This window comes from Heterodontus francisci, chromosome 29 (assembly GCF_036365525.1).
Source record: "Heterodontus francisci isolate sHetFra1 chromosome 29, sHetFra1.hap1, whole genome shotgun sequence".
Lineage (NCBI taxonomy): Eukaryota > Metazoa > Chordata > Chondrichthyes > Heterodontiformes > Heterodontidae > Heterodontus > Heterodontus francisci.
This window is the reverse complement of record NC_090399.1, coordinates 15,894,651-15,916,487: the sequence shown is the minus strand read 5'-3', so window position 1 is coordinate 15,916,487 and position 21,837 is coordinate 15,894,651. Positions and strand designations below refer to the sequence as shown.

The following is a 21,837-nucleotide window of genomic DNA, read 5'->3' as shown; positions in this document are numbered from 1 at the left end:
TGTATCGTTAATATTCTCAATTGCTGTAAATGTAAAACTGTAATTGACATGACAATTGTGAAACGGAAGGGTTGGGAAGAAACTCATGACAGTATTGAAGGAAACTGATCTCCCTTGCAATGTTTGTATTTTTTGGTGCTGTTTGGAAACTGTTTGGCAATGTAATTTTTACAGATTTTTATGAATAAAGTATATTTTGGAAATAAAAAAAAAAGGAGTGGTGGGATTCAGAGTCAATAACCTAACCTGGCCAGACTGGGGCGAGTTGGAATCAAGTGCTCGTTTTACACCCACCCGATTTTGTACTCCATTCACTTCAGTGGAGAGTGAGATCTGCTGGGGGGGGTGGTGGGGGGGGGGGTATAAAACCTGCTCTTGTCGGGTGGGGTTAGGTTACAATTGGGCCTTCAGTACGTGAGTTGAAAACCGACCAGATTCACCCTGAACCCACCAGCATATTAATTTGCAAGACTGACATCAGTACAGCAACATTTCTACTGATTCTACGAGCTGCAAAACAAAGCAACACGTTAGTTTTACCCTATTAATGACATTTTCTTTTCATTCATGGGATGTGGGCGTCGCTGGCCAGGCCAGCACTTATCACCCATCCCTAATTGCCCTTGAGAAGGTGGTGGTGAGCTGCCTTCTTGAATCGCTGCAGTCCATTTGGGGTAGGTATACCCACAGTGCTGTTAAGTAGGGTGTTCCAGGATTTTGACCCAGCGACAGTGAAGGAACGACAATATAATTCCAAGTCAGGATGGTGTATGACCTGGAGGGGAACTTGCAGGTGGTGGTGTTCCCATGCATCTGCTGCCCTTGTCCTTCTAGTTGGTAGAGGTCGTGGGTTTGGAAGGTGCTCTCTAAGGAGCCTTGATGCGTTGCTGCAGTGCATCTTGTAGATGGTACACACTGCTGCCACTGTGCGTCGATGGTGCAGGGAGTGAATGTTGAAGGTTGTGGATGGGGTGCCAATCAAGCGGGCTGCTTTGTCCTGGATGGTGTCGAGCTTCTTGTGTGTTGTTGGAGCTGCACCCAACCAGGCAAGTTAAGAGTATTCCATCACACTCCTGACTTGTGCCTTGTAGATGGTGGACAGGCTTCGGGGAGTCAGGAGGTGAGTTACTCACCGCAGGATTCCCAGCCTCTGACCTGCTCTGTTGTTGGAATTGTAATCTGAGGATTTCAAAAGAAAATGGGATGGGCACTTGAGGCAGATAAACTTGCAGGGCTATGGGAATACAGCAGGGGGAATGGGTTGCTGTAAAGAGAACCGGCATGTACTCGATGGGCCGAATGGCTCCTTCTCGGTGGTAATGACACTATGGCCCCTGCTCAGTAAGAGAGGAGCTGCAGGTTCAGGCATTTGGTACATGTGCTTGACTGAGGAGCCTATGGCGTGTAGCTAACATTTGTGGGGATTATGACTGAACACCTCTTAGTCAGAATCCCCCCCTCCCCCACTACCCGACAACCACTGAGGGAGCAGTCAGCTGCTTCATTACCAGAAAAAGAGTCCTGCCCAGACGCTTTAAGAAAATTGACCGCCATCGTTGATCAACACTGTTTGACCATTGAATTGTTTCAACTTACATCTTTTTCCCAGAGGTATTCTGCTGGTGAAGGGTTGGTGTCAGCCAAACAATTCAGGGTGATGGTATCACCTTCTCTGATCACCTCACTGGAGGGGTCCACTTCTATCATAACATGCTCTATTGGATCTATACACAGGCGGGGGAAACAAATATTCCTTAGGGCTCAAGAGAAAGAAAGACTTGCATTTATATATCATGCCTTTCAGGACCTCGGGATGTCCCAAAGCACTTTGCAGCCAGCTCTTCCTTAAATGATTCCAGGGACATTCGACTGTGCCACTCAATCCAATGTCCATTCTGTGTGTCAATCACACTTTGTGTGAAGTGTTTCCCGGCCTGAAGAATGTGAGGCGTTGAGGCCCCAGGAATGAATAATTGGATTAGAAGGCCATCAATGAGTCTTGATTTCAACACACTGAACATACAGGGTGGAAGAATGGTCGTATATGTGGAAGTTTGAAGAACATAGAACAGTACAGGCCCTTCGGCCCACGATGTTGTGCCGACCCTTTAACCTACTCGAAGATCAAACTAACTACCTACCCGTCATTCTACTATCGTCCATGTACCTATCCAAGAGTCGCTTAAATGCCCCTAATGTATCTGCTTCAACTACCACCGCTGGCAGCGCATTCCACGCACCCACCACTCTCTGTGTAAAGAACCTACCTCTGACATCTCCCCTAAACCTTCCTCCAATCACCTTAAAATTATGCCCCCTGGTGATAGCCCTTTCCACCCTGGGAAAATGTCTCTGACTATCCACTCTATCTATGCCTCTCATCATCGTGTACCCCTCTATCAAGTCACCTCTCATCCTTCTTCGCTCCAATGAGAAAAGCCCTAGCTCCCTCAATCTTTCTTCGGAGGACATGCCCTCCAGTCCAGGCAGCATCCTGGTAAATCTCCTCTGCACCCTCTCTAAAGCTTCCACATCCTTCCTATAATGAGGCGACCAGAACTGAACACAATATTCCAAGTGTGGTCTAACCAGGGCCTTATAGAGCTGCAGCATAACCTCGCAGCTCTTAAACTCAATTCCCCTGTTAATGAAAGCCAACACACCATACGCCTTCTTAACAACCCTATCAACTTGGGTGGCAACTTTGAGCGATCTATGGACATGGACCCCAAGATCCCTCTGTTCCTCCACACTACCAAGAATCCTGTCTTTAAGCCTGTATTCTGCATTCAAATTTGACCTTCCAAAATGAATCACTTCACACTTTACAGGTTCAACTCCATCTGCCACTTCTCAGCCCAGCTCTGCATCCTGTCAATGTCCCTTTGCAACCTACAACAGCCTTCCACACTATCCACAACTCCAGCAACCTTCGTGTCATCGGCAAACTTGCTAACCCAGCCTTCCACTTCCTCATCCAAGTCATTTATAAAAATCACAAAGAGCAGAGGTCCCAGAACAGATCCCTGCGGAACACCACTGGTCACCGAGCTCCATGCTGAATACTTTCCATCTACTACCACCCTTTGTCTTCTATGGGCCAGCCAATTTTGTATCCAGACGGCCAACTTTCCCTGTATCCCATGCCTCCTCACTTTCTGAATGAGCCTACCATGGGGAACCTTATCAAACGCCTTGCTAAAATCCATATACACCACATCCACTGCTCTTCCCTCATCAATGTGTTTTGTCACATCTTCAAAGAATTCAATAAGGCTTGTGAGGCATGACCTGCCCCTCACAAAGCCATGCTGACTGTCTCTAATCAAATCATGCTTTTCCAAATAATCATAAATCCTGTCTCACAGAATCCTCTCCAATAATTTGCCCACTACCGATGTAAGACTGACTGGTCTATAATTCCCAGGGTTATCCCTATTCCCTTTCTTGAACAAGGGAACATCATTTGCCACCCTCCAATCATCCGGTACTACTCCAGTGGACAATGAGGACACAAAGATCATCGCCAAAGGCGCAGCAATCTCTTCCCTCGCTTCCCGTAATATCCTTGGGTATATCCCATCTGGCCCCGGGGACTTATCTGTCCTCATATCATTCAAAATTTCCAGCACATCCTCCCTCTTAACCTCAACCTGTTCGAGCATATCAGCCTGTTCCACGCTGTCCTCACAAACGACCAGGTACCTCTCACTAGTGAATACTGAAGCAAAGTATTCATTTAGGACCTCCCCTACCTCCTCCGACTCCAGGCACAAGTTCCCTCCACCATCCCTAATCGGCCCTACCCTCACTCTGGCCATCCTCTTGTTCCTCACACAAGCATAGAAGGCCTTGGGATTTTCCTTAATCCTACCCGCCAAGACTTTTTCATGTCCCCTTCTAGCTCTCCTAAGTCCATTCTTCAGTTCCTTCCTGCCTACCTTGTAACCCTCTAGAGCCCTGTCTGATCCTTGCTTCCTCAACCTTAAGTAAGCTTCCTTCTTCCTCTTGACTAGCTGTTCCACATCTCTTGTCATCCAAGGTTCCTTCACCCTACCATCCCTTCTTTGCCTCATCGGGACAAACCTATCCAGCAGTCACAGCATGTGCTCCCTAAACAACCTCCACATTTCTGTCGTGCATTTCCCTGAGAACATCTGTTCCCAATTTATGCTCCCCAGTTCTTGCCTAATAGCAATTCCCCCTCCCCCAATTAAATATTTTCCCATCCCGTCTGCTCCTGGCCCTCTCCATGACTATAGTAAAGGTCAGGGAGTTGTGATCACTATCACCGAAATGCTCTCCCACCGAGAGATCTGCCACCTGGCCTGGTTCGTTGCCAAGCACCAAGTCCAACATAGCCTCCCCTCTAGTCGGCTTATCTACATATTGAGTCAGGAAACCTTCCTGGACACACCTGACAAAAACTGCTCCATCCAGACTATTTGCACTAAGGAGGTTCCAATCAATATTAGGGAAGTTGAAGTCACCCATGACAACAACCCTGTTACTTCTGCACCTTTCCAAAATCTGCCTCCCAATCAGTTTCTCCGTGTCTCTGTTGCTATTGGGGGGTCTATAGAAAACTCCCAACAAAGTGACTGCTCCTTTCCTGTTTCTGATTTCCACCCATAATGACTCAGTAGACAAACCCTCCTCGACGACCTCCCTTTCTCCAGCTGTGATACTATCCCTGATTAGCAATGCCACTCCCCCACCTCTTTTACCTCCCTCCCTATTCCTTTTGAAACATCTAAACCCCGGAAAATCCAACATCCATTCCTGCCCCTGTGATATCCAAGTCTCCGTAATGGCCACAACATCGTAGCTCCAAGTACTGATCCATGCTCTAAGTTCATCACCCTTATTCCTGACACTTCTTGCGTTAAAATAGACACACTTCAACCCATCACACTGGCTGCAATTTTGCCCTGTCAACTGTCTAACCTTCTTCACAGACTCTCTGCACTCGGTATCTGCCTGTTCAACAGTTACCCCATCCACTGATCCGTAGCTCCGGTTCCCATCCCCCTGCCAAACTAGTTTAAACCCTCCCGAAGAGCTCTAGCAAACCTCCCGCCCAGGATATTGGTGCCCCTCCAGTTCAGATGCAACCCGTCCTTCTTGTACAGGTCCCACCTTCCCCAGAAGGTATCCCAATGATCTACATATCTGAATCCCTCCCTCCTGCACCAGTTCTGTAGCCACGTGTTCAGCTGCACTCGCTCCCTGTTTCTAGCCTCACTTGCATGTGGCACCGGTAACAATCATGAGATTACTACTCTGCTCGTCCTGCCGTTCAGCTTCCAACCTAACTCCCTATATTCGCTTTTCAGGTCCTCATCCCTTTTCCTAGCTATGTCATTGGTACCGATGTGTACCACGACCTCTGGCTGCTCCCCTCCCCCTTAAGAATCCCGTAGACTCGATCCGAGACATCCCTGACCCTGGCACCCGGGAGGCAACATACCATCCGGGAGTCTCGTTCGCGACCACAGAATCTCCTGTCTGTTCCTCTAACCATTGAATCTCCTATCACTATCGCTCTCCTATTCTCCGCCCTTTCCTTTTGAGCCACTGAGCCAGGCTCAGTGCCAGAGACCTGGCCGCTGTTTGGAGGAATAGGTGGGAGACAGGGTCCTGAGGAGTAATGGTATTGAGAAGATGAAACTAAGAATGAAAGTAGAGAGTGACTGGAGTAAGGGGGAGAACAGTCACTTATCAGACAATGAGCTTTATCTTGTACACTGTCCGACAATGTGAGAGAGGGTGCAGAATAAGCACCTCGCATATGGGACCAGTTTTCAAGTATTCACAAACAGTTAAAAGTCAATACTTACAATACACATCGATTTTAACAGGTTCGGAGCTCTGCGTTTCACTACCATCTTCGAAAGGATAAACCACTTCACAAAAGAACTTGGCATTAATGTCATTCTTGCTCAGTGTATAATACAGTTTCGATTCTATTGTGTAAAGCCTGGTGTTCTGGTTCTTCGTGATACGAACTTTCATCTGTGTCTCTGGAAATATAGAGATACAAAATTTAATAATCATTGAAGGCACAAAGAAAGTACTGGTGAAAAGCACAAAGAACTAGGTTATCATTGAATTATCAAAAGTACAGTCAATTCTCAAACATAACTTTAATCATGATCAGCACAAGGGGCGTTTTATTGACTTAGTCTGATTGAAATCTGCAGTGTCGGTGAGTTCTGTCTTCTGGAAACTAGTCCAGTTCCATATTCTGTAGAGTGTTACTGAGCTCTGTATTCTGGAAACTAGACCAGCTCTATATTCTGTAGAGTGTTACTGAGCTCTGTATTCTGGAAACTAGACCAGCTCTATATTCTGTAGATTATTACTGAGCTCTGTATTCTGGAAACTAGACCAGCTCTATATTCTGTAGAGTGTTACTGAGCTCCGTATTCTGGAAACTAGACCAGCTCTATATTCTGTAGATTATTACTGAGCTCTGTATTCTGGAAACTAGTCCAGCTCTATATTCTGTAGATTATTACTGAGCTCTGTATTCTGGAAACTAGACCAGCTCTATATTCTGTAGAGTGTTACTGAGCTCTGTATTCTGGAAACTAGACCAGCTCTATATTCTGTAGATTATTACTGAGCTCTGTATTCTGGAAACTAGACCAGCTCTATATTCTGTAGAGTGTTACTGAGCTCTGTATTCTGGAAACTAGTCCAGCTCTATATTCTGTAGAGTGTTACTGAGCTCTGTATTCTGGAAACTAGACCAGCTCTATATTCTGTAGGGTGTTACTGAGCTCTGTATTCTGGAAACTAGACCAGCTCTATATTCTGTAGAGTGTTACTGAGTTCTGTATTCTGGAAACTAGACCAGCTCTATATTCTGTAGAGTGTTACTGAGCTCTGTATTCTGGAAACTAGACCAGCTCTATATTCTGTAGATTATTACTGAGCTCTGTATTCTGGAAACTAGACCAGCTCTATATTCTGTAGGGTGTTACTGAGCTCTGTATTCTGGAAACTAGACCAGCTCTATATTCTGTAGAGTGTTACTGAGCTCTGTATTCTGGAAACTAGACCAGCTCTATATTCTGTAGAGTGTTACTGAGCTCTGTATTCTGGAAACTAGACCAGCTCTATATTCTGTAGAGTGTTACTGAGCTCTGTATTCTGGAAACTAGACCAGCTCTATATTCTGTAGATTATTACTGAGCTCTGTATTCTGGAAACTAGACCAGCTCTATATTCTGTAGAGTGTTACTGAGCTCTGTATTCTGGAAACTAGACCAGCTCTATATTCTGTAGAGTGTTACTGAGCTCTGTATTCTGGAAACTAGACCAGCTCTATATTCTGTAGAGTGTTACTGAGCTCTGTATTCTGGAAACTAGTCAGCTCTATATCCTGTAGAGTGTTACTGAGCTCTGTATTCTGGTAACTTGTGCAGCTCTATATTCTGGAGATTGTTACTGAGCTCTGTATTCTGGAAACTAGTCCAGCTCTATATTCTGTAGAGTGTTACTGAGCTCTGTATTCTGGAAACTAGTCCAGCTCCATATTCTGTACAGTATTACTGAGCTCTGTATTCTGGAAACTTGTCCAGCGCTATATTCTGTAGAGTATTACTGAGCTCTGTATTCTGGAAACTAGCCCAGCTCTATATTCTGTAGAGTATTGCTGAGCTCTGTATTCTGGAAACTTGTCTAGTTCTATATTCTATAGAGTGTTACTGAGCTCTGTATTCTGGAAACTAGTCCAGCTCTATATTCTGTAGAGTGTTACTGAGCTCTGTATTCTGGAAACTAGTCCAGCTCTATATTCTGTAGAGTGTTACTGAGCTCTGTATTCTGGAAACCAGACCAGCTCTATATTCTGTAGAGTGTTACTGAGCTCTGCATTCTGTAAACTAGACCAGCTCTATATTCTGTAGAGTGTTACTGAGCTCTGTATTCTGGAAACTAGTCCAGCTCTATATTCTGTAGAGTGTTACTGAGCTCTGTATTCTGGAAACTTGTCCAGCTCTATATTCTGTAGAGTGTTACTGAGCTCTGTATTCTGGAAACTAGACCAGCTCTATATTCTGTAGAGTGTTACTGAGCTCTGTATTCTGGAAACTTGTCCAGCTCTATATTCTGTAGAGTATTACTGAGCTCTGCATTCTGGAAACTTGTCCAGCGCTATATTCTGTCGAGTATTACTGAGCTCTGTATTCTGGAAACTAGCCCAGCTCTATATTCTGTAGAGTATTGCTGAGCTCTGTATTCTGGAAACTTGTCCAGTTCTATATTCTATAGAGTGTTACTGAGCTCTGTGTTCTGGAAACTAGTCCAGCTTTATATTCTGTAGAGTGTTACTGAGCTCTGTATTCTGGAAACTAGTCCAGCTCTATATTCTGTAGAGTGTTACTGAGCTCTGTATTCTGGAAACCAGACCAGCTCTATATTCTGTAGAGTGTTACTGAGCTCTGCATTCTGTAAACTAGACCAGCTCTATATTCTGTAGAGTGTTACTGAGCTCTGTATTCTGGAAACCTGTCCAGCTCTATATTCTGTAGAGTGTTACTGAGCTCTGTATTCTGGAAACCTGTCCAGCTCTATATTCTGTAGAGTGTTACTGAGCTCTGCATTCTGTAAACTAGACCAGCTCTATATTCTGTAGAGTATTACTGAGCTCTGTATTCTGGAAACCAGACCAGCTCTATATCCTGTAGAGTGTTACTGAGCTCTGCATTCTGTAAACTAGACCAGCTCTATATTCTGTAGAGTGTTACTGAGCTCTGTATTCTGGAAACTAGTCCAGCTCTATATTCTGTAGAGTGTTACTGAGCTCTGTATTCTGGAAACTTGACCAGCTCTATATTCTGTAGAGTGTTACTGAGCTCTGTATTCTGGAAACTAGTCCAGCTCTATATTCTGTAGAGTGTTACTGAGCTCTGAATTCTGGAAACTAGTCCAGCTCTATATTCTGGAGATTGTTACTGAGCTCTGTATTCTGGAAACTAGACCAGCTCTATATTCTGTAGAGTGTTACTGAGCTCTGTATTCTGGAAACTTGTCCAGCTCTATATTCTGTAGAGTGTTACTGAGCTCTGTATTCTGGAAACTAGTCCAGCTCTATATTCTGTCGAGTGTTACTGAGCTCTGTATTCTGGAAACTTGTCCAGCTCTATATTCTGGAGATTGTTACTGAGCTCTGTATTCTGGAAACTAGTCCAGCTCTATATTCTGTAGAGTGTTACTGAGCTCTGTATTCTGGAAACTAGTCCAGCTCTATATTCTGGAGATTGTTACTGAGCTCTGTATTCTGGAAACTAGACCAGCTCTATATTCTGTAGAGTGTTACTGAGCTCTGTATTCTGGAAACTTGTCCAGCTCTATATTCTGTAGAGTGTTACTGAGCTCTGTATTCTGGAAACTAGTCCAGCTCTATATTCTGTAGAGTGTTACTGAGCTCTGTATTCTGGAAACTTGTCCAGCTCTATATTCTGGAGATTGTTACTGAGCTCTGTATTCTGGAAACTAGACCAGCTCTATATTCTGTAGAGTGTTACTGAGCTCTGTATTCTGGAAACTTGTCCAGCTCTATATTCTGTAGAGTATTACTGAGCTCTGCATTCTGGAAACTTGTCCAGCGCTATATTCTGTCGAGTATTACTGAGCTCTGTATTCTGGAAACTAGCCCAGCTCTATATTCTGTAGAGTATTGCTGAGCTCTGTATTCTGGAAACTTGTCCAGTTCTATATTCTATAGAGTGTTACTGAGCTCTGTATTCTGGAAACTAGTCCAGCTCTATATTCTGTAGAGTGTTACTGAGCTCTGTATTCTGGAAACTAGTCCAGCTCTATATTCTGTAGAGTGTTACTAAGCTCTGTATTCTGGAAACCAGACCAGCTCTATATTCTGTAAAGTGTTACTGAGCTCTGCATTCTGTAAACTAGACCAGCTCTATATTCTGTAGAGTGTTACTGAGCTCTGTATTCTGGAAACCTGTCCAGCTCTATATTCTGTAGAGTGTTACTGAGCTCTGTATTCTGGAAACTAGACCAGCTCTATATTCTGTAGAGTGTTACTGAGCTCTGTATTCTGGAAACTAGTCCAGCTCTATATTCTGTAGAGTGTTACTGAGCTCTGTATTCTGGAAACTAGTCCAGCTCTATATTCTGTAGAGTATTACTGAGCTCTGTATTCTGGAAACTTGTCCAGCGCTATATTCTGTAGAGTATTACTGAGCTCTGTATTCTGGAAGCTAGCCCAGCTCTATATTCTGTAGAGTATTGCTGAGCTCTGTATTCTGGAAACTTGTCCAGTTCTATATTCTATAGAGTGTTACTGAGCTCTGTATTCTGGAAACTAGTCCAGCTCTATATTCTGTAGAGTGTTACTGAGCTCTGTATTCTGGAAACTAGTCCAGCTCTATATTCTGTAGAGTGTTACTGAGCTCTGTATTCTGGAAACCAGACCAGCTCTATATTCTGTAGAGTGTTACTGAGCTCTGCATTCTGTAAACTAGACCAGCTCTATATTCTGTAGAGTGTTACTGAGCTCTGTATTCTGGAAACTAGTCCAGCTCTATATTCTGTAGAGTGTTACTGAGCTCTGTATTCTGGAAACTTGTCCAGCTCTATATTCTGTAGAGTGTTACTGAGCTCTGTATTCTGGAAACTAGACCAGCTCTATATTCTGTAGAGTGTTACTGAGCTCTGTATTCTGGAAACCTGTCCAGCTCTATATTCTGTAGAGTATTACTGAGCTCTGCATTCTGGAAACTTGTCCAGCGCTATATTCTGTCGAGTATTACTGAGCTCTGTATTCTGGAAACTAGCCCAGCTCTATATTCTGTAGAGTATTGCTGAGCTCTGTATTCTGGAAACTTGTCCAGTTCTATATTCTATAGAGTGTTACTGAGCTCTGTGTTCTGGAAACTAGTCCAGCTTTATATTCTGTAGAGTGTTACTGAGCTCTGTATTCTGGAAACTAGTCCAGCTCTATATTCTGTAGAGTGTTACTGAGCTCTGTATTCTGGAAACCAGACCAGCTCTATATTCTGTAGAGTGTTACTGAGCTCTGCATTCTGTAAACTAGACCAGCTCTATATTCTGTAGAGTGTTACTGAGCTCTGTATTCTGGAAACCTGTCCAGCTCTATATTCTGTAGAGTGTTACTGAGCTCTGTATTCTGGAAACCTGTCCAGCTCTATATTCTGTAGAGTGTTACTGAGCTCTGCATTCTGTAAACTAGACCAGCTCTATATTCTGTAGAGTGTGACTGAGCTCTGTATTCTGGAAACCAGACCAGCTCTATATCCTGTAGAGTGTTACTGAGCTCTGCATTCTGTAAACTAGACCAGCTCTATATTCTGTAGAGTGTTACTGAGCTCTGTATTCTGGAAACTAGTCCAGCTCTATATTCTGTAGAGTGTTACTGAGCTCTGTATTCTGGAAACTTGACCAGCTCTATATTCTGTAGAGTGTTACTGAGCTCTGTATTCTGGAAACTAGTCCAGCTCTATATTCTGTAGAGTGTTACTGAGCTCTGTATTCTGGAAACTAGTCCAGCTCTATATTCTGGAGATTGTTACTGAGCTCTGTATTCTGGAAACTAGACCAGCTCTATATTCTGTAGAGTGTTACTGAGCTCTGTATTCTGGAAACTTGTCCAGCTCTATATTCTGTAGAGTGTTACTGAGCTCTGTATTCTGGAAACTAGTCCAGCTCTATATTCTGTAGAGTGTTACTGAGCTCTGTATTCTGGAAACTTGTCCAGCTCTATATTCTGGAGATTGTTACTGAGCTCTGTATTCTGGAAACTAGTCCAGCTCTATATTCTGTAGAGTGTTACTGAGCTCTGTATTCTGGAAACTAGTCCAGCTCTATATTCTGGAGATTGTTACTGAGCTCTGTATTCTGGAAACTAGACCAGCTCTATATTCTGTAGAGTATTACTGAGCTCTGTATTCTGGAAACTTGTCCAGCTCTATATTCTGTAGAGTGTTACTGAGCTCTGTATTCTGGAAACTAGTCCAGCTCTATATTCTGTAGAGTGTTACTGAGCTCTGTATTCTGGAAACTTGTCCAGCTCTATATTCTGGAGATTGTTACTGAGCTCTGTATTCTGGAAACTAGACCAGCTCTATATTCTGTAGAGTGTTACTGAGCTCTGCATTCTGGAAACTTGTCCAGCTCTATATTCTGTAGAGTATTACTGAGCTCTGCATTCTGGAAACTTGTCCAGCGCTATATTCTGTCGAGTATTACTGAGCTCTGTATTCTGGAAACTAGCCCAGCTCTATATTCTGTAGAGTATTGCTGAGCTCTGTATTCTGGAAACTTGTCCAGTTCTATATTCTATAGAGTGTTACTGAGCTCTGTATTCTGGAAACTAGTCCAGCTCTATATTCTGTAGAGTGTTACTGAGCTCTGTATTCTGGAAACTAGTCCAGCTCTATATTCTGTAGAGTGTTACTGAGCTCTGTATTCTGGAAACCAGACCAGCTCTATATTCTGTAAAGTGTTACTGAGCTCTGCATTCTGTAAACTAGACCAGCTCTATATTCTGTAGAGTGTTACTGAGCTCTGTATTCTGGAAACCTGTCCAGCTCTATATTCTGTAGAGTGTTACTGAGCTCTGTATTCTGGAAACTAGTCCAGCTCTATATTCTGTAGAGTGTTACTGAGCTCTGTATTCTGGAAACTAGTCCAGCTCTATATTCTGGAGATTGTTACTGAGCTCTGTATTCTGGAAACTAGACCAGCTCTATATTCTGTAGAGTGTTACTGAGCTCTGTATTCTGGAAACTTGTCCAGCTCTATATTCTGTAGAGTGTTACTGAGCTCTGTATTCTGGAAACTAGTCCAGCTCTATATTCTGCACAATGTTACTGAGCTCTATATTCTGGAAACTAGTCCAGCTCTATATTCTGTAGAGTGTTACTGAGCTCTGTATTCTGGAAACTTGACCAGCTCTATATTCTGTAGAGTGTTACTGAGCTCTGTATTCTGGAAACTAGTCCAGCTCTATATTCTGTAGAGTGTTACTGAGCTCTGTATTCTGGAAACTAGTCCAGCTCTATATTCTGGAGATTGTTACTGAGCTCTGTATTCTGGAAACTAGACCAGCTCTATATTCTGTAGAGTGTTACTGAGCTCTGTATTCTGGAAACTTGTCCAGCTCTATATTCTGTAGAGTGTTACTGAGCTCTGTATTCTGGAAACTTGTCCAGCTCTATATTCTGGAGAGTGTTACTGAGCTCTGCATTCTGGAAACTAGACCAGCTCTATATTCTGTAGAGTGTTACTGAGCTCTGTATTCTGGAAACTAGTCCAGCTCTATATTCTGTAGAGTGTTACTGAGCTCTGTATTCTGGAAACTTGTCCAGCTCTATATTCTGTAGAGTGTTACTGAGCTCTGCATTCTGGAAACTAGTCCAGCTCTATATTCTGGAGGTTGTTACTGAGCTCTGTATTCTGGAAACTTGTCCAGCTCTATATTCTGTAGAGTGTTACTGAGCTCTGCATACTGGAAACTAGACCAGCTCTATATTCTGTAGAGTGTTACTGAGCTCTGTATTCTGGAAACTTCTCCAGCTCTATATTCTGGAGATTGTTACTGAGCTCTGTATTCTGGAAACTAGTCCAGCTCTATATTCTGTAGAGTGTTACTGAGCTCTGTATTCTGGAAACTTGTCCAGCTCTATATTCTGTAGAGAGTGTTACTGAGCTCTGTGTTCTGGAAACTTGTCCAGCTCTATATTCTGTAGAGTGTTACTGAGCTCTGTATTCTGAAAACTAGTCCAGCTCTATATTCTGTAGAGTGTTACTGAGCTCTGTATTCTGGAAACTAGTCCAGCTCTATATTCTGTAGAGTGTTACTGAGCTCTATATTCTGGAGATTGTTACTGAGCTCTGTATTCTGAAAACTAGTCCAGCTCTATATTCTGTAGAGTGTTACTGAGCTCTGTATTCTGGAAACTAGACCAGCTCTATATTCTGTGGAGTGTTACTGAGCTCTGTATTCTGGAAACTAGACCAGCTCTATATTCTGTGGAGTGTTACTGAGCTCTGTATTCTGGAAACTAGTCCAGCTCTATATTCTGTAGAGTGTTACTGAGCTCTGTATTCTGGAAACTAGTCCAGCTCTATATTCTGGAGATTGTTACTGAGCTCTGTATTCTGGAAACTAGACCAGCTCTATATTCTGTAGAGTGTTACTGAGCTCTGTATTCTGGAAACTTGTCCAGCTCTATATTCTGTAGAGTGTTACTGAGCTCTGTATTCTGGAAACTTGTCCAGCTCTATATTCTGGAGAGTGTTACTGAGCTCTGCATTCTGGAAACTAGACCAGCTCTATATTCTGTAGAGTGTTACTGAGCTCTGTATTCTGGAAACTAGTCCAGCTCTATATTCTGTAGAGTGTTACTGAGCTCTGTATTCTGGAAACTTGTCCAGCTCTATATTCTGTAGAGTGTTACTGAGCTCTGCATTCTGGAAACTAGTCCAGCTCTATATTCTGGAGGTTGTTACTGAGCTCTGTATTCTGGAAACTTGTCCAGCTCTATATTCTGTAGAGTGTTACTGAGCTCTGCATTCTGGAAACTAGACCAGCTCTATATTCTGTAGAGTGTTACTGAGCTCTGTATTCTGGAAACTTCTCCAGCTCTATATTCTGGAGATTGTTACTGAGCTCTGTATTCTGGAAACTAGTCCAGCTCTATATTCTGTAGAGTGTTACTGAGCTCTGTATTCTGGAAACTTGTCCAGCTCTATATTCTGTAGAGAGTGTTACTGAGCTCTGTGTTCTGGAAACTTGTCCAGCTCTATATTCTGTAGAGTGTTACTGAGCTCTGTATTCTGAAAACTAGTCCAGCTCTATATTCTGTAGAGTGTTACTGAGCTCTGTATTCTGGAAACTAGTCCAGCTCTATATTCTGTAGAGTGTTACTGAGCTCTATATTCTGGAGATTGTTACTGAGCTCTGTATTCTGAAAACTAGTCCAGCTCTATATTCTGTAGAGTGTTACTGAGCTCTGTATTCTGGAAACTAGACCAGCTCTATATTCTGTGGAGTGTTACTGAGCTCTGTATTCTGGAAACTAGACCAGCTCTATATTCTGTGGAGTGTTACTGAGCTCTGTATTCTGGAAACTAGTCCAGCTCTATATTCTGTGGAGTGTTACTGAGCTCTGTATTCTGGAAACTAGTCCAGCTCTATATTCTGGAGATTGTTACTGAGCTCTGTATTCTGAAAACTAGTCCAGCTCTATATTCTGTAGAGTGTTACTGAGCTCTGTATTCTGGAAACTAGACCAGCTCTATATTCTGTAGAGTGTTACTGAGCTCTGTATTCTGGAAACTTGTGCAGCTCTATATTCTGGAGATTGTTACTGAGCTCTGTATTCTGAAAACTAGTCCAGCTCTATATTCTCGAGAATGTCTCCGAATTTGTGGCTATGTTGTATTGGAATATAGGAGCAGGATTGGGCCATTCAGCCCATCAAGCCTACCCTGCCATTCAGTATGATCATGGCTGATCTTCCACTTCAGTGCCTTTTTCCCATTCTTTCCTCATATCCACTTCTGTCATTTGTATTTAGAAATGTGTCAATCGCTGCTTTAAACATACTCAATGGCTGAGCTACCACAGCTATCTGGGGTGGAGAATTCCAAAGATTCGCAACCCTCTGAGTAAAGAAACTTCTCCTCATCTCTGTCCTAAGTGACTTCCTCCATTGTTTTGAAATTTTGTCCCCTTATTGTAGAATCCCCAACCAGGGGAAACATCTTAGCTGCATCTACCATGTCTACCCCTTTAAGTATTTTGTAGGTTTCAATGAGATCACCTCTTATTCTTCGATATGCTTGAGAATTCAAGCCCAGGTTGCCCAAACTCTCTTCATAGGACAATCCCATCATCCCAGGATCAAGTCTGGTGAACCTTCATTGCACTCTCTCTGTGGCAATAATATCCTTCCTAAGTTAAGGGGACCAAAATTACACACAATACTCCAGGTGCGATCTAACCAAGATTCATTGCAATTGAAGCAAGACTTCCCTACTCCTGTATTCAAATCCTCTTGCGATAAAGGCTAACATACCATGAGTTTTTCTAATTGCTTGCTGCACCTGCATGTTAGCTTTCAGTGACTTATTGACGAGGACACCCATGTCCCTTTGTCCATCAACACTTTCTAATCTCCTGCCATTTAAGAAATACTCTGCACGTCTATTCCTCCTACCAAAGTGGATAACCTCACATTTTTCCACATTATATTCCATCTGACACGTTCTTGCCCACTCACTAAGTCTGTCCAAATCTCCTTGAAGCTGCTTTGCCTCTTCCTCACAACACACATTCCCACCTAGTTTTGTGTTATCCGCAAACTTGGAAATACTACATTTGGTCCCCACATCCAAATCATTGATATATATTGAGAACAGCTGTGGCCCAAGCACTGATCCCTGCGGTACCCCACTAGTCACAGCCTGCCAACGCGAGAATGACCCGTTTATTCCTACTCTCTGCTCTCTGCCTGTTAACCAATCCTTAATCCATGCCAGTATATTACCTCCTATCCCGTGTGCTTTAATTTTGCTAACCAACCTCCTGTAGGGGGACTTTATCAAAAACCTTCTGAAAATGCAAGTATACCACATCCACCGGATAGTAGGATTTTATTCTGATGATATTATTCTGATTTTATTCCGTCTGATTTTATTCTGCTTACTGTTTGTAGCGGTTTGATATAACTGAGCATCCTGTAGGCCACTTCAGAGTGCAGTTAAGAGGCAACCACATTGGTGAGAGACTGACCTCACACATCGGCCTGACTGCGAAGGACGGCAGTTTCAATCCCTAAACAACATCAGTGAACCTTTTGGGTTTTTTTTTTAACAACAATCCGACAGCTTCATGGTCACTTTTACTGATACCATATCTTTATTTCCAGAATTATCATCTCTTTATTAATTGAGTTCAAATTCTCAAACTGCCATCGTGGGATTTTGAACTCACGTTCCTGGTCCAGTAACACAACTACCACCAAACTCCCAATTGAGTTAAGGGTTAACTGATACCTTCAGTTGGTACCAAGATGGTAATCATATTAATCTCTAACCTTTGGCTTTCAGTGTTTAAATTATACAGACACAAGTTGGAGAGATAGTGGATTACCTGATACTTTAATTCCAGAAACAAATTCTGATCAACGTTCCCCACATAATTCTGGGAGGGTGTGGCCTTGTATTGGAAACATAATACTATGGGAGGAATTGCTTTATTTTTTCTCAAACGCTCCCTCTATTTGTCTGCCTACTCTGCTAAAGTAGGATAGTATGGTGCAGTGGTTATGTTTCTGGTCACCCAGAACCCCGACACAGAATACAGAAGAATGTGAGTCAAAGACCAGTTTGAGAATTGAAAAACAAAAATCTGGAAGTATAGATCTGGTGTCAGGAAGAGTGATCATGATGCTGTCAGATTATCCGTACAAACCCAACTGGTTCACTAATGTCCTTTAAAGAGGAATAGGACCAATAGTCAACGAGCTGGCACATGCGTGATGGGCTGAAGGGCTTCCTTCTGTGCTGTATCATCATTCGATGATTCTAACTTGTCACCCTTACCCGGTCTGCCCCACACGTGACTCCAGTCCCACACCAATGTGACTCTTACCTGCCCTCTGCAGCAGCCGAATGATCAACGTTCCCTCTTTGTGGTGCGCGGCCTGTTTGTTGCACGGCGCGGTGCCTTTAAGATTGCTTTGCAGCTGCGCACCCGAGAGAGAACATTGCCGGCAGTTGTAGCAAACTGACACAAAGGATATCAGCATTGGAGGAGCATGGTTCAAGAAGAACGCAGCTCACCATCACCTTCTTAGGGCAGCTAGCTAATGAAGCCCACATGCCCAGAATGGATTAAACATAAAGAGGCTGGGCCTTGTTGGGGTACGGTTCTACCAGCAACAGGCTTGACAGTGAGTATCAGCTGGCTGATACACCATGATGGCGGAGAGGGTGAGGCAGTAAAATAAAACTGAGCCCCACTATCTTGCTCAACTGATGCCCACTTTGCAAGTCTCTGGATTGCAATTATGAGGGGGGCTCATTCCCCAACGCCACCCCCCCCCAACCCCACCATCTACCACCACCACTCCCCCATTCCCTAGCTTAGACCAAGTGTAACACACTCCTCTTTACACCCATTCACCTAACGTACCACTGTCCTAGCTGTCAACGTCCTGTTCTGTGAGCTCTTTGAGAGCTCTGCTACCCGTATCCTTCCTCTCACCAAGTCCCATTCACCCATCGCCTCTGTGCTCGCTGACCCACACTGGCTCCCAATCCACCAATACCTCGAATTTCAAATTCTCATCTTTGTTTACAAACCCCTCCATGGTAAAAGCCTGCTCAGGTCAGGAAAAAAAAAACCCCACCCGAACCTGACAGAGCCACATCGGACCCGAGCCCGACCTGGCCCGAGTCCCTCCATTTTTTCCTGCGCTCGACCCGACCCAAGCCCCAGCCGACAACCGCAATGTTCACTTTACCTACCTTCCGACTCTGAATCTGCAGGAAGCTGCAGCAGGAGCACGGTGACGTCATAGAGACGCTCACTCGCTCACCGCGCAGACTCAGAGTTTCCCTCCTTGACGTCCCAGATTCCCAGCTCAGGTAGGCTTTTCAATTTTTAACACTTACTAAACTCAACGTCCTAGCACAGCCAAATATAATACTTACTGTGTGTGTGTGTCTGACCCGGACCCAGACCTGGCCCGACCCAGACCCGCCCTGACCCGAGCCCGAAAACAGGACCCGGAAGAGCGACCCGACCCGAACGCAACACATGTCGTCGGGTCCCGTCGGGTTCGGGTCATGTCGCAGGCCTTTGCTCCATGGCCTCGCCCCCTCCCTATCTCTGTAACCTCCTCCAGCCCCACCCTATTGAGCATGCCCAGTTTTCATCGCTCCACCATTGGAGGCCATGCCTTCAGCTACCCAGGTCCGAAGCTCTGGATTTCCCTCCCTAAACTGCTCTGCCACTCTTTCCCTCTTTAAGACGTTCCTTAAGCATTTCACTGTTGAACTACAAGAAAGCCCCCAACGAGTTAACATCCGTAGCACTTAAAGCAGCCAGAAGCGCTGCACAAAGAACAGCCAGGCGCTGCGCAAATGACTACTGGCAACACCTATGCAGTCATATTCAGCTGGCCTCTGACACCGGAAACATCAGAGGAATGTATGATGGCATTAAGTCGAGCTTTTGGGCCAACCATCAAGACGATCGCCCCCCTCAAATCTAAATCAGGGGACACAATCACTGACCAACGCAAGCAAATGGACCACTGGGTGCCGCACTACCTAGAACTGTACTCCAGGGAAAATGTTGTTACTGAGACCGCCCTCAATGCAGCCCAGTCTCTGCCAGTCATGGATGAGCTGGACGTACAACCAACAAAATCGGAACTCAGTGATGCCATTGATTCTCTAGCCAGCGGAAAAGCCCCTGGGAAGGACGGCATTACTCCTGAAATAATCAAGAGTGCCAAGCCTGCTATACTTTCAGCACTCTACGAACTGCTTTGCCTGTGCTGGGGCGAGGGAGCAGTACCACAGGACATGTGCAATGCCAATATCATCACCCTCTATAAGAACAAGGGTGACCGCGGTGACTGCAACAACTACCATGGAATCTCCCTGCTCGGCATAGTGGGGACAGTCTTCGCTCGAGTCATTTTAAACAGGCTCCAGAAGCTGGCTGAGCATGTCTACCCTGAGGCACACTGTGGCTTTCGAGCAGAGAGATCCACCATTGACATGCTGTTTTCCCATCGCCAGCTACAGGAGAAATGCCGCAATCAACAGATGCCCCTCTACATTGCTTTCATTGATCTCGCCAAAGCCTTTGATCTCGTCAGCAGACGTGGTCTCTTCAGACTACTGGCAAAAATCGGATGTCCACCAAAGCTACTAAGTATCATCACCTCATTCCATGACTATATGAAAGGCACAATTCAGCATAGCAGCACCTCATCAGACCCCTTTCCTATCCTGAGTGGCGTGAAACAGGGCTGTGTTCTCGCACCTACACTGTTTGGGATCTTCTTCTCCCTGCTGCTCTCACATGCGTTCAAGTCTTCAGGAGAAGGAATTTTCCTCCACACAAGATCAGATGGCAGGTTGTTCAACCTTGCCCGTCTAAGAACGAAGACCAAAGTACGGAAGGTCCTCATCAGGGAACTCCTCTTTGCTGACGATGCTGCATTAACATCCCACACTGAAGAGTGTCTGCAGAGACTCATCGACAGGATTATGGCTGCCTGCAACAAATTTGGCCTAAAAATCAGCCTTAATAAAATGCACATCATGGGGCAGGACGTCAGAAATGCTCCATCCATCAATATTGGCGACCACGCTCTGGAAGTGGTTCAAGAGTTCACCTACCTAGGCTCAACTATCATCAGTGACCTGTCTCTCGATGCAGAAATCAACAAGCGCATGGGAAAGTCTTCCACTACTATGTCCAGACTGGCCAAGAGAGTGTGGGAAAATGGAGCACTGACACGGAACACAAAAGTCCGACTGTATCCAGACTGTGTCCTCAGTACCTTGCTCTATGGCAGTGAGGCCTGGACAATGTATGTCAGTCAAGAGCGACGTCTCAATTCATTCCATCTTCCCTGCCTCCGGAGAATCCTTGGAATCAGGTGGCAGGACCGTATCTCCAACACAGAAGTCCTCGAGGCGGCCAACATCCCCAGCTTATACACACTACTGAGTCAGCGGCGCTTGAGATGGCTTGGCCATGTGAGCCGCATGGAAGATCCCCAAGGATACATTGTACAGCGAGCTCGTCACTGGTATCAGACCCACTGGCCGTCCATGTCTCCGCTTTAAAGACGTCAGCAAACGCGACACGAAGTCCTGTGACACTGATCACAAGTCGTGGGAGTCAGTTGCCAGCGTTCGCCAGAGCTGGCAGGCAGCCATAAAGGCGGGGCTAAAGAGTCACGAGTCGAAGAGACTTAGCAGTTGGCAGGAAAAAAGACAGAGGCGCAAGGGGAGAGCCAACTGTGTAACAGCCAATTTTATCTGCAGCACCTGTGGAAGAGTCTGTCACTCTAGAATTGGCCTTTATAGCCACTCCAGGCGCTGCTCCACAAACCACTGACCACATCCAGGTGCTTACCCATTGTCTCTCGAGACAAGGAGGCCAAAGAAGAAGAAGAAGATCTAACTTTTTTGACCTTGCCCGAATGTTTCCTTATGTGACTTGCTGTCAAAGGTTAAATAAAAAACAGAAAATGCTCAGCAGTTCTGATGAAAGGTCACAGGCCTGAAACGTTAACTCTGTTTCTCTCTCCACCGATGCTAGTGAACCTGCTGAACAATTCCTGCTTTTGTTTGATATTTCCAGCATCTGCAGTTTTTGCTTTTGTATCGGTGTCAGATGTTGGTTGTTTACACTCTTGTGTCAAACAGACGACGGGTTGAAATTTATCAGCGTGCCGCAAATTGCGGCGCCGGGCTCTGATTTCGGCGGTCTTCGTGCGGGGGGCTCACTTAAATGGAGGGGCGGAGCAGCCGCCCCCGATGATGTAGAGGGACTGGCCGCACCATCCCAGGCAACGGTGTCCGGCGTCACTGCACAGGCGTTGGCGCCATATTTAAAGGGCTTCAAGCCCTTAGAAGCAATTTTAATTTTTAAAGTTATATCACAGTACATTGTCCTCAAAAAAGCTAAATAAAAGCTGGAGACCCTTTCCCACCACTTTACTCCCAACCTGAACGCTCCCCACCCACCCCCCCAACCTCGTGACATTTGCCCTTCAACCTCTTCTCACCATCCCCACAGCCAAT

General features: G+C 44.7%; 1 protein-coding gene across 3 annotated transcripts in view; it reads right to left on the bottom strand.

Moving 5' to 3' along the window:
- Positions 1-21,837, bottom strand: part of LOC137345954 (CD166 antigen-like) — a 60,715-nt gene that overhangs the window by 17,027 nt on the left and 21,851 nt on the right. For all 3 annotated transcript variants that reach the window (XM_068009210.1, XM_068009211.1, XM_068009209.1), the window contains 2 exons: positions 5,841-6,023; positions 1,597-1,724 (listed from right to left, as the gene is read on the bottom strand). In XM_068009210.1, the coding sequence (XP_067865311.1) occupies positions 1,597-1,724; positions 5,841-6,023 (311 nt within the window). The remainder of the gene's footprint in view (positions 1-1,596; positions 1,725-5,840; positions 6,024-21,837) is intronic.